Here is a 12838-nt window from a genome sequence, read left to right as displayed (position 1 = left end):
TTTCAGGAAGTTTTGTTGTGTCATACGTCGAATCTCTTGGATGCATTTCTCAAGTCTTGCAATAGATGCATTGGCGTTTTCTTGAGAAGATTTGAACGTGATGTATAGCTGAGTGTCGCCTACACATGGTAGTTCAGGTTAAATTTCACAATGTGTAAATAACCCTGTAAACCACTGCGGGCCCGGTACCGACCCCTGTGGCACAGAGTAGTTCAAAACAACAGAGTTCGATATCGGAGTGCCGATACACACAGCAAGTTTTAGGACCTAACACATGTTTGAACACCAATTAGCATGACTGACGGATCATGTACTACATGTATGTAGGTTTGCCATTTTGCATTTTCTCAAAGTGATAAATCAAGATTTGAATTTTTTCTTTGAATTGCAGCACTGGCACAGTACCCAACATGTGCGGTATGATTTTTCGCATTTTTACAAACCGGCAAATTTGTTGACTTAAGTTGAGCATTTTCACAAGCCTGAAAACCTCAGTAGTGGTTTTTACACAGCGCTTGTAGTCTATCTTTTCCTAATTTTCTTGAATGAAATGGTGAATGTGTTTTTGAATTAATTAATAAACAAATTTACAAGATTGAAAACAATGTGACAGTTCTTTATGACTGAAGCGAAGAATTTAGCTTAATTTTAGTAGTTTAATTTCAATGTGATTCCAAAGCAGGTAAGTGTAAAACTATAGTTTGTCAATATTTGAGTTGGAATGACCCCATTGGAGTCATACTGTGTTTTGGGGGGGAAATACTTAGATTTGAGTGTGCTTTTTCAGGATGCAAATAATTTTATGTACTTTCTTTGACAGGATGGCCTTATACAATATTGTAAAAAAAAAAAGTCACTAAATTTTTTAATGCATAATTTATCAAGAGAGCACACCCGAGGGTGCATAATGTTATTACAAAGTACATGTACATGATATGACTGTATATTAGTCTGACTGAGCTCAAACCTTGTAATAATATGAGTTGGTCAGTAGTAGGCCACTTTGACGTCAGTACTCTGGAACAAGGCAATGGATTGGAAAAAACACTGATTCCTCAATCTAATTAAAGACTGTGGAGACCACTGGCTATTTACAGGGACTCATCTTCATTACCAGTGCTATGACATCCTGGCTTCCTTATGTAGGGCTATTATAGAGTGAGATATTCACTCAACCTACTGCCCTCGTGCTTGGATGATTGACTAGGTTTTGAGGGATGCTGTAGAAATCTCAAACCAAGCGATTGATTTAACTATAGCCCATGGAGGCAGCTTTCTGGATGCCTACTTAGGGGGACTACATCTTAATATGAGTGAACATATTAGTGCTGAGGATCAATAGTTGACATGGCATTAGTGGTTTATCACACAGTTGGAGGATGCTGAGGTAATTACTACTTCTTGCTCAAAATTCATATACAGATGTTCTTCAAGTATCGGGTAAAAACAGCTGCACATTTGCATACTGCCTAGACCACGAAATTGTAGGTCTGTATGACTCATTCAAATTTTTGTTGTTTTTGGGTTGTACGTTTATAAAAAATATATGTGTACATATACAGTGTATGTAAAACATGTGCACACTCGTATGATGTACAATGTGAACACTGTCAATTGTTATTAATATTGGGTAGTTTTACTTCCTTTCTTCCTGAGGTATGTGAATAAAAAGTGTTCTGTTTACTGATAATGTAAGTCATTTGAAACAGAAAGTCTCTCCGCTGAGCATGTTGAAGGTACTACACGTGTACACCAAACTTACCCTGTCAAAATTGTACTATCTCTGGCACTTTATTGTAATTCTTACCTTTCCAAAGTGGACTCCCTGCTCTGTGATGGAGTCAATGGTATTAACTTAGTGAAAAATGGGAATAAAATTCAACTTAATGTTTGTTCATGAACGCTATTTACAAAGCTGCATTTTTGTCTACATGTTTGATCCAAGTGTCCTTATCCTTATACTTCTCTAAGGACGTGAACTATGTGTGAGAACGTTTGAGAATGTGTGTGGATGTGCAAGATGCATAACAAACCGGTGTCTTTCACACACAATTATCTTTCACATGAAGAACGAGCATGAATTAGAGTGTCAACACCAGAATGTTGAATTGCACCCTCCCTTGTGGTTTTTATGCATAGTCAGTAGTAGAAGTTATAATGGTGACGTTAATCTTCCTTTTATTCTCTTAAATAATGTTGGGCTAGGATCTATTATTTCTGAACTCAGTAGTCTTGTTGGAATTTTGAGACTTGTACTGTAAGGAAATTATGTTTAGGGAACGAAGCTTTAAATTTGAGGTATTGTATAGACCTATGAAGAAAATATTTTATTATTAACTTGTTTTGCAATATTGCAGAGGACCTGTAATAACCTGGACCTTGTCACAGTTTTAGGCTTAACAATCTATATTTTGTGTAACAAATTATTTACTCAGGTACCTTGAAGAAATATTGCACAATTTGGTTCACGTTCCAACATTGTAGTAGTCAAACTGTTCACTGCTATTTGTATCCCTGCTTTATGCATGAACTTTATGCATGACTACTGTACTGTGAGCATCTCCTGATGTGACTTTGACCAGATTGCTGTAGTTAGTAGTCTTCAATTGGATACCAATACAAACTATAACCTGCACAGTTGAAGTATTGAGAAGGTTGATGATCATTTTTAGTGGCAGTGATACTATCCCCAAAGACCGCAAACTGAAACAATGAGTTCAAATCATTGTAACTAGATTAAAACACAATGCAAATGACTTAGACAAGTGGCAAAACAACATAGTGACATCACTTAAAAACAAGCACTGTCGTGTAAAAATGGCTTACAAGCTTTAAAGCCATTATACACTTTCGGTAAACAGTATTGTCCAAGTCCCACACTTCGTGTATCACAACTTATATATAAAATAACAATCCTGTGGAAATTTAGGCTCAATCGGACATCGGAGTCGGGAGAAAATAACGGGAAAACCCACTCCTGTTTTCGCGCGTTTCGCCGTGTCATGACATGTGTTTATAACAAATCCGTAATTCTCGTTAACGAGAATTTATATTGTTTTACCGTTTTCTCAAAAAGTAAAGCATTTCATGGACTAATATTTCAAGAGAAGTCTTTCACCATTACCTTCTGTAAACCCTGTAAATTATTTGTAAATCTGTGAACTTTTTTCTTTTTTTTCTGTACCAAAAGGGTCCAATGGCTTTAATGCAGCTGATTCTGGGTTAGTGGTGATTTTGGTGATTTTGGACATTCTGAAACTCGCAAAAACAAATGTTGTTTGTACAAAGCGTGCCGACATGGGACTGGGAACAAGATTTGATTAGGACTTCCATAGTATAGTAGAACAATGCAATTTGTAGGGTTGCCAAATACCTAGGTCATAGTCCAAATGATCACTGTATCACCGTGTATGATCACTCTTACATTGCCAACTAAACACCATGGTACTGCTGTGCTGAATATGGCATGGGTTGGATGTCAAGTCTATACATGACCTACTTACACTGTACATGATATGTACATGTACCACATGTAGTGTTGACATTAAGACAGCACCTTGAAATACTAATGTAAAGCACATCCTAATGCTGGACTCTATATTCTTGGGAAATGATGCTAACATGGCCTCCCCTAATGGTAAGTTTCCATAACGAAACTATAGCAAACAATTATTGATAATCTTCAATTATTTGTGAAACCATGGATGTCAAACTTATGTCAAAACTGTGACTGAAGTTGTAATGCCCCCTACACATGTATCACTTAAGCGTTGTGTGTAGGCATGTAGGCCATTATACATGTACATTGTACGTACACTTTGCAATGTGTGTACAAATGTTTTAAGAAGTTACTTTATTACAATTTTGACCTTGGTATTGTATGGTGCCTTTTTAGGCTCTATTATTACCTTGTTTAAGGATGGACTGCAGAGGTGCTAATTGGAAGTTGACAAACTAGTTTTAAAGGCTCAACTTTCAATACATGGGGCGAGCTATACATATTATAAACAATGATGTTTGCTTTACTAATTCTCATACATTCTACTTTTGGCATTATTGCGCAAAGGACTAGCGCAAACAATGTACCACCATCTTTTCATTACAAATGTATGTGATGGTTTTGCTTACTGTACAATATATACTACACCCAAGACAATTCCAAAGATCGCTTTGTGAAGTGCATGATGTTTGTGGTATAGTAGACTGACATGGACGACTAAGGCTACACCTTAGATGGTAAAAATGCTAAATGGTGAATCATATCTGTGAGAATTTGACTCTCGATCTTGAAGATATTTAATGTAAGCATACAGGGGTCGAAATTGCCACTAGCCCGCTAGCCCGGGACTACCAGATTTACAGCCGGGCTACTGATTTTTCCAGTTTGATAGCCCGACGGGCTAGTGGAAAAATAATGCAAAAATCATCATCACAAACAATAAAGAACTATGTTATTGGTGTATTGTAAAGTTTGAGCCGTGATGCGAGACATAATGTGTCTTTCGGGCTACCAAAATCTAATCAGGGCTACTAAAAATTATTGGTCACTAGCCCTGCCGACTACCATGGAAATACACTTAATTTCGACCCCTGGCATACATTATGGTTAGCTCGGTAGTAGATACACATATTTCCACTTGATAATGGAGGAGCAGAGTTTGTTTATTGATCTAGAACCAATGACATGTTATAATACAATGCATTAGGTCAAGCAAGGTCGGGTAACAAGAAAAGTTATGTATACCGGGATACATCATTCCTACCGTTGGTCATTTATGGATCTGGATCTGGATAAATATTCTTTACACGAGAAGAGTGGTTGTGCGCGATATTACTTGCTGAGCCAGGTTGTAACGGCCCCTTTAAAGGTCTTATTTTACGTGACAGGAAATGATGTCTGGTGGCAATGTATTCCAGTAGTGTGTTTGGTATGAATATTGAAGTAGTCCACTGAGTATAGTTGGTAGGCCTTGCTGTGATTCTGTCTTGACTGGTTTCAAGAACTTTCCTGCCTGGATGGCAGCCTGCTACAGTGGACTTTATGAAGCATTGAGACTGCTCTCCAAGGTGTCCCACTGGAGAGATTTTAGCAAAGATGTAAAGCTACTGGTACGGTTGTAGTCTCTGCAGACGAAGCGAGCTGCTCTTCTCTGTGTTTTCCCAAAGTGGTCTTTCAGCTCCTACGTGTAGGGGTCCCAAATGGTTGATGCGTACGCGGACCAAGGGTTTGGTTAGCGATGGACTTCAGATCTTTAGGGCAGGAGTAACAATTGTTTGGCACTGTGACAAGGTCCATGGGTTTTGTACAATCTCGGGACAATTGCAGTTGATCATTAATGAATGATAATGGTTGTGATACATTGTACATGGCAAGTTTATGGCATCTTACATGACACAAAATGGCCTACTCTCCATGTCCCATACAGTCTTTTTAGCTTACAATGTATGATAAGATGTACACACCCAGACATGTCAGAGTGTTTGGTGAATGAGTTTTAGATAACTGCATACATCTCCACATGTGTGTATGGAGGCCTTAGACAGACATTGTACATTTATGCATTCTACACAGAATTCCTCAGACTAACATCAAAATAAAGCCTTTCTGTTGGCAGTCCCCTCGTTTGTCAATCTTTCTTTGGGAAGTTGGGGGGAGCCAGTCTGAAGTTAACCAACAGAATACTGTTGTATACACACATTATAAGCAAGAGGCCATGCACATTTTACAATGAGAAGTGGTGTTGTACAAGTTATGAAGTCACATGGTGGTGTGACTTTTTCTTTCAAATATGAATAAATAAATCACAAAGGGAAACTGGCTGGGTTATAATAAATCAATTTAGGTCAAAGGTAGACAAACTACCCAGAGTGGGCTTTGATGCTCTATCAACTGAACTAACCAGCCTTATGTTGGCGATCTCTGTATGATTTTAGCAGTAGGCCAGTAAGGCCAAATAATAAAATAATAAAAAAATACCAGTTGATCATCCGGATTTTTCAAAAAGGAGGAGGATGAGGGCCTTATTATTTATTATATAACTGACATACAGATCCTTGTCATTTGATTGGTGGAACTTACTTCAAGTGACATTCACTATTACTCCCATCCGCACCGGCGATCAAAAAGACCCATTCAACAGCTACATGTAGGATCATCCTTGTTCCCTATGTTTTTGAGCAGTACAGCGCTGCCACGGTGCTGCTAAAACAAAGGAGCACCTGTGCAAAAGGTTGTGATCCGATTTGTGCATTGTTGCTGCTACGCGGCGCTATATGATTTTTGGTTGTCAGTAATTTGTGTGATTTTTCATAATGTTGTACTTTTAAAATACATCAAATGACAAGGATCTATTAAATGTCAGATATAAAACAAATATTGAGTGGCTTTAATTCGTGGAATGGAAGGAATATTATCGCAATGTAAAATTTGGACTGTTCCATTTCATGAGGTGAAGCCGAGTGAAATGGAACTGTCAAAATTTTACCTTGCGATAATATTCCTCCCATTCCACTCTGAGCCACTCAATATTTGTATACTATTTACTATTTTTTTCAAGATGGCCAATTAGTATTTCAAATCAAACAGGCCACCAATTCTTCAGTTTGAATCAACCGACAACTTATTTTATACCTTTAATTAGTTTCATGAGAACCTGTGTTAACACTAACACTTAAACAGGGTCGGATATCACTAAAAAGATTTGATGGTAGACATTCACTAATATTGTGTTACAAGTGTTCGGGAGCATCACGTTAGATTCGGGAAAAGCTCCTAGGCCAGTCCTTTTAAAAATAATATGGGAAAAAACTGGGGGGAAACAAAATTCTTTTTTTACAAAATCGAAAAATAATAAAAAGTAAAAAATAAGGATGCGGCCCCCATAAAGGATGCAGGCGGGGATGATCAACTGGTATTTTTTTATTTGGCCTAAACTCATGACAGCAGTCATGGTTTTTTCAATCAAAAAGAATACCTCACTGTGTAATATCTTTAACAATTAAACGTTAAATTGTTGACTTTTATCCTGATGAATATTTGTTGATTCTGTATCAAGGTACAGAAGGTTCTCTTATTTCTTGTTCAAACACAAACCGTTTATTGTATAAAAACAGTGTCAGATAAATGTTTGTTCTCATGTTGACTCTGGTCTTGCAAAACACTTCTGCTCTAGAATTTTCTTTTAGATACCAACCCTATAGTCTTGTGGATTATGTCATCTTATTTTATTTTACTTTCAGCAGCTCTTCTTTTTGGTAATTATTGTTACAATATTGAGACAAATTTAAGTAAGCTTAATAATTATTCCAATTGGGCTGTTTGTGATTCTTCTTTAAACCATGAATGCAGTCTGACAGTCCAAGATTCCAAACAAATTTATTCATTATTTACATGTGTACTGTTTACATTCAAGCTTGTCAAACCTGTAAACATATGTTAATACAATGTAGTATATGAATGTGGACCAAGTTTTTGAATGATTTGAAAGCATACTGACATACTGAATCCTCTTTCAGTAATTTGAACTAATTGGCTGACTTGATTGTCTTAAGATGACATAACTAACGTGGGTAATCTTTTCTATATGACAGGCACAGATGCAGAGGACGAGGAGGAAGATAACGAGTTTTACGACGCTACAGAAGACTTCACATCAGTTCAACTTGCTGCAAGTGTCAAAGGTCACAAGTGAGTATGCATCATGCTGTTCAAATCACTGTCATTACATGACAAGGTTCTTTTCATTATTGACATTGATTTCTTTTTGGAACATTGAAGTTAATAACTGCGAGAAGATCAGATCATCATGTACAATAAATACAAAATCAACATTGTGTCCAATCTTATTTGTAGTTAAAAATGTGTATTGTGTCAGTACTGCACCCACTATTCAAAACCACCACATGTATGCAAATAAACTGTGACGATTGTTCCACTTATGTTGGGTAAGGTTGATATAAGTTGTAGTTTGATACAATTTCTTGTCATGTGTTTGTTATTTGGCTGAATGATTGCAGACGTACCGGCAGTGACATTAGTGGTAACAGTATTGCCAGCAGTGAAGGAGAGAGTAGGGCAGGGGAACAGTCGGGTACTGATGATGACATGATGCAAGACAAACACAGTGCTAAAGATGTAAGTAGAAGTACAGGAACAAGACGCTATTAGTCAAAATGTAGGTTTTAAAGACCATACGTCATGCAACTTCAAATTATATGCAAAACTCTATTTCTATATATTTACATTAGTCGTCTATCTTGCTGCAGATTTGTTGTTATCTTTGCTTCCTTCCTTTATTTGGGGCAACTGGCACATGCTGTTGTTTTTGTTTTTCACACAATGTGGTCAGAAAATAACTTTTTTTTCCCTGTGCTTCCAGCCTGATGATCATTGGAGAAAGCGTGGCGGTGGTCGACAAAGAAGGAAAACAATTCCTACCAAGCCCATTGCTGGACTCAACTTATGGAGTATTATCAAGAATTGCATCGGAAAGGAGTTGTCAAAGATTCCTGTACCAGTAAGTGAAGCTTTGTCAAAACTTACAGCCCATGTTGCTAGTAGATGCAACCATGTTCCTGTCCTCCCAGTGTTAACAGTGTAACCAAATATAGGGAAATAGTGTGTCATCCTTTTTGGTTTTATGAGCGTCAGTAAAATGATTGGCAAACTATACACTAAATACAGGAAGTCTGAAAACCCCTAAATATGCAACAGTGCATTACCCAATAAGATTGTTTACAGAAAGCCATTTGCTTTATGAACTTCAATAATAACACTGTGGATGCCTTCATTAGCTTTCCTAATATGCCCAATGTTGTTATTATAAGATCAAACTTTGATTTCTCAAAATATGGCTGATTTCACTTCTGGTGTGGTATGCTATTTTTTTTTTCACAGAACTCGGGGAAAGTACTGAGTATACAGTGCTACCACACATCGGTGTAAGGGTAAAAACCAAAAATTAATATTCTTTATCCCCGATGCAACTTTAAAATCTCTTACATGGTATGGTATGATTCAGGTGAATTTCAATGAGCCTCTGTCGATGATACAGCGTTTGGTTGAGGATTTAGAATATGCTGATATTCTACACACTGCAGCTGAGTGTAAGACGACTGTAGAAGAGATGTGTTATGTAGCTGGCTTCACTATAGGAGCCTATGCATCTACGGCCGTCAGAAATACTAAGCCATTTAATCCACTACTAGGAGAGACCTATGAGTTTGATCGGTCGGATGACTTAGGGTGGAGAGCGCTATGTGAACAGGTAAGAACATTACTCAAGTTTCATTTACCATTTACATTACCAGACGTCTGCTATTTACTAACATAAATGTAGTAGTAACCTGCCCAAGGTGTTGTACGACACCATTTTCTATTTTGCAGAAATGCTGAATGTATTGCTCTTTTAATTAGTGTTTTCCTTCAACTGTTTCTTTTTGTGTACATCATCTCACATGTGAGTATTGCTGGGTAGAGAAGATCATCCATTGATAATTAATAATCTGCCAACAAATAGTGGTAATCAAAATCATTCATGCAAATATTTTACTTGACCATTGCTCATCCATTTAAGGAAAAACTTGAAAGTAAATTGTTGATGGTTCAGTTCTTCAAGACACAAAACTCCCAGGCTTCATTGCAGCTTTATTTCCGTTCATCGCCAAAGGTCCAAACACATTGTTCTTTAGCACAGTGCTGTGAACAACATAATTACCCAATTGACAGTATGTGTATTGAGTAGACTTGCAGATGTACGTACGCATTGTACAGTGTACATGTACATGTACACAGCACCCTACTGATGACCTGACATCACTTAGAAAGGTCACTCAGATAAGAATCCACTCTAAAATGCAAACATAAAATTGAACAAATTGAAGCAAATTCTAAATATATTCTTTTTAAAACCCAGATTCACTGTGTGTTCCAGTCCTCTAGACTATGGCAGCTAAACATCATGTTTAATACAACTGTTTGAAGATGCCTTTGTACATTGATATAGGTGTATATGTCTATGTATGTGTGCTGGGTGTTTCCTGATGTACATTATGTACATATGAATTCCTTTTTTTGCAGCTCAGTACAAAAAACCTTCAAAACACAGATAAAACCTGGGCTTAATAGAAACAGGGTACCAGATCAAAAGCACTTATCGAAATACTGTGTAACTGTCTCTCTTTTAAAGCATATCAGTTGCTAAAGCAGGGTCGTTAACTTGTGCTTGTTTTTGTATGATGTGTAGGTGAGCCACCACCCACCAGCAGCAGCTATACATGTAGATGCTAAGGATTGGACACTATGGACTGATATTACTATCGCTAGTAAATTCAGAGGCAAATACCTACAAGTCTTCCCTCAGGGAATTCTACATATCAAATTCAAGAAAACTGGCAGTTACTATACATACAGGAAAGTCACATCCACTGTGCATAATATCATCGTTGGAAAACTCTGGGTGGATCAGGTAGGTTGAAAGAAATACAACACATTTAATACAAAGCTCAAAGTTACCACAGGAAAATGAACATCAGTAGTGACATTTTAGCCTGAAGGCTGAGGTGGTCAATTTTGTGAAAGTCCTGCCGACTAACTTTTTAGGGTTTATCTTCAGACTTATCAGGTTTATGTTGTTGTTTTTATTTGAAGTTGAACTAGTAGAGAATTGTTATTAGCCCTTCCCATGAAATATTCTAATTACATTCACTCATTCATACATGTACAGACACTATTGATGGGCAAACACCACAGAGTTATGCACTACAAAGGCGTGCAACCTCCATCAGCTCCATTCAAAATGCACAACGTTCCCTTATTTTGCCCACCAGTAGTGTAAGTGGACATGTGTGATGGGCAATATGCATATTTCATGGGAGGGATATTTTGTCATTTTATTTAACCCTCACCTTTAGCCTAATTTGTTGCAATGGTTCACATCAACTACATGTACATAAATGAATGTACTGCTCTTCTATCCTTTTGGGGTCAAAGTTGTAGCCTTAGATTACATAATCGTTGATTCATCATCATAGCCGTCCTGCTAAGGCAGGTACTGGAGTCGGCTTCCCAACCACTAAGAGTCTCCATATAGGTCTCTATTGCTTGCTAGATGTCCTGCCGCTGCCACAGATGGTATGTCAGCCTCTTCACATAGGTGCTTGATATCTGCGCTGATGATATCTTCTGCTACCTGCAATGTGTCCTAGGAGAATTTTGGGGTATCAATCGCTGCCCATTCTGTTAATATGACCAAATTACTTGAGTTTTATTTTTCTAATTATAGTTGGTAGATCTTTGACCTACATGTAATGAAGCAGTTGCGTGCTCTTGTGTTGCGCAGTCTGTCCCTTCTGGTGACCCCCAATATCTGTCTCAAGCAGGCCATCTGGAATACCCTTAATATTTATTCATCTGTTTTCTTCAGTGTCAATGTCTGGATAGATCAAGCTTGGTTGAATTCTTGAATTGGCAATTATGACACAAATAATCAGTTTCAAACTGAACGCTAACTAGTTAGCAAGTTCATACCAGTACCAACCTTTCAAATAAATAGTCCTGTCCAGGTTGCAATTTTGCACAAGCACACATGAATGCACAATTTCCCTGATTTGTTTTCCCTTAGCAGGATCACTTAACTTGATGGCATGGTGTATTTATTGAAGACCTAAGGATAGAAATTACTTATCTCTTTTAATAAGGGTTTTCTAGCATCATTTCCTCATCTTCAAGCCATGTCTTTACAATCCTACATGAACTGCAGAGCCAGGCACTTCTTATCTCAATACTTCACCAAAAGTAAATACTTACTTACGAGTAATATTAATACATGAGATTGGAAATGATAAAAAACGCTTACAGTACATTGTACTTCTTACCATTTAACAGAGTGGAGAATGTGAGGTTGTTAACCATACCACAAAAGAGTGCTGCAGAATCAACTACAAACCTTACAGTTATTTCTCAGGAGATATTCCTAGAAAAGTGAGTACATGTGATTTATGTTTGGAAGTAATTGTACACCTAGCATTATGGCTCCCTATAACCAACAGGGCTGTAAACAGATGAAGCATACATGTAGATAGTGTCAATGATTGGCAGTGGCTTAATTCTCTTCTCTTGTTTTAGATATTTGCTACTTTTACGTGTCGTGTCATGGGAAAGTGGTCTAGTTCACCAGACCCAACAAGCTCTGGTGTTGTCAGCAGCAGAGTGTGGGTTCGATACCAGTCATGGCACTTCTGCTCTTGAGCACACTTAACAATACTTGTTTTGTAAACAGTTGGGAAGGTAGTGCATCCTCTACCAGTCAGGCTCCTAGTGGATGGTACCCATGCCTACATCCTTACGGACTGTTGAAGGGGATAACCCTGTTTCAGCCCCAGGAGTAGGTGGCAACATGCCCCTTGGGGCAGTTGATTTGGGTCTATAGCCTAAATCCTTGTGTAGCCCTCACCTTGTGGTCGCTTGCCTAGTGATGTGAGCAATTTCTCATTTAAAAAAAAAGAATTAGTAAAAAAGAAAGAAAACAAATGAAACAATCAAAACACAATGTATTGCCACTGACACAACAATATGGTGTAATAATGCTAATAATTGATTATCTTTCAGGTGACAGGTGTAGTAACTGATGCAAATAACACAGCTAAATTTATCTTATCTGGGACATGGGATCAGAAGATGGAATATGCTAAGGTACTTCATACCTCCCTGGATAAAGGCAGTCGAGGCAAGCCTCTCTACCAGACTGCTCCACCCAAAATGCTATGGCAGAAAAACCCACTTCCGTAAGTAATAAAGTAATGGTCTTGGGCTTGAATTCCAGTGCCTATGGTTTATTCT

At 37.7% G+C, this 12838-nt stretch overlaps 1 protein-coding gene across 2 annotated transcripts in view; it reads left to right on the top strand.

Annotated features, from left to right (window-relative positions):
- The window catches only part of LOC139937962 (oxysterol-binding protein 1-like), a 34985-nt gene that overhangs the window by 19076 nt on the left and 3071 nt on the right, over nucleotides 1–12838 (top strand). For both annotated transcript variants that reach the window (XM_071933272.1, XM_071933271.1), the window contains exons 5-11: nucleotides 7591–7687; nucleotides 8017–8134; nucleotides 8379–8516; nucleotides 9021–9266; nucleotides 10245–10466; nucleotides 11885–11980; nucleotides 12608–12783. In XM_071933272.1, coding sequence (XP_071789373.1) covers nucleotides 7591–7687; nucleotides 8017–8134; nucleotides 8379–8516; nucleotides 9021–9266; nucleotides 10245–10466; nucleotides 11885–11980; nucleotides 12608–12783 — 1093 coding nt within the window. The remainder of the gene's footprint in view (nucleotides 1–7590; nucleotides 7688–8016; nucleotides 8135–8378; nucleotides 8517–9020; nucleotides 9267–10244; nucleotides 10467–11884; nucleotides 11981–12607; nucleotides 12784–12838) is intronic.

The sequence above is a fragment of the Asterias amurensis genome, chromosome 6, assembly GCF_032118995.1.
Source record: "Asterias amurensis chromosome 6, ASM3211899v1".
Taxonomy (NCBI): Eukaryota; Metazoa; Echinodermata; class Asteroidea; order Forcipulatida; family Asteriidae; genus Asterias; species Asterias amurensis.
Note: the sequence above shows the minus strand (reverse complement) of the source record. Positions and strands in the feature narration are given on the sequence as shown.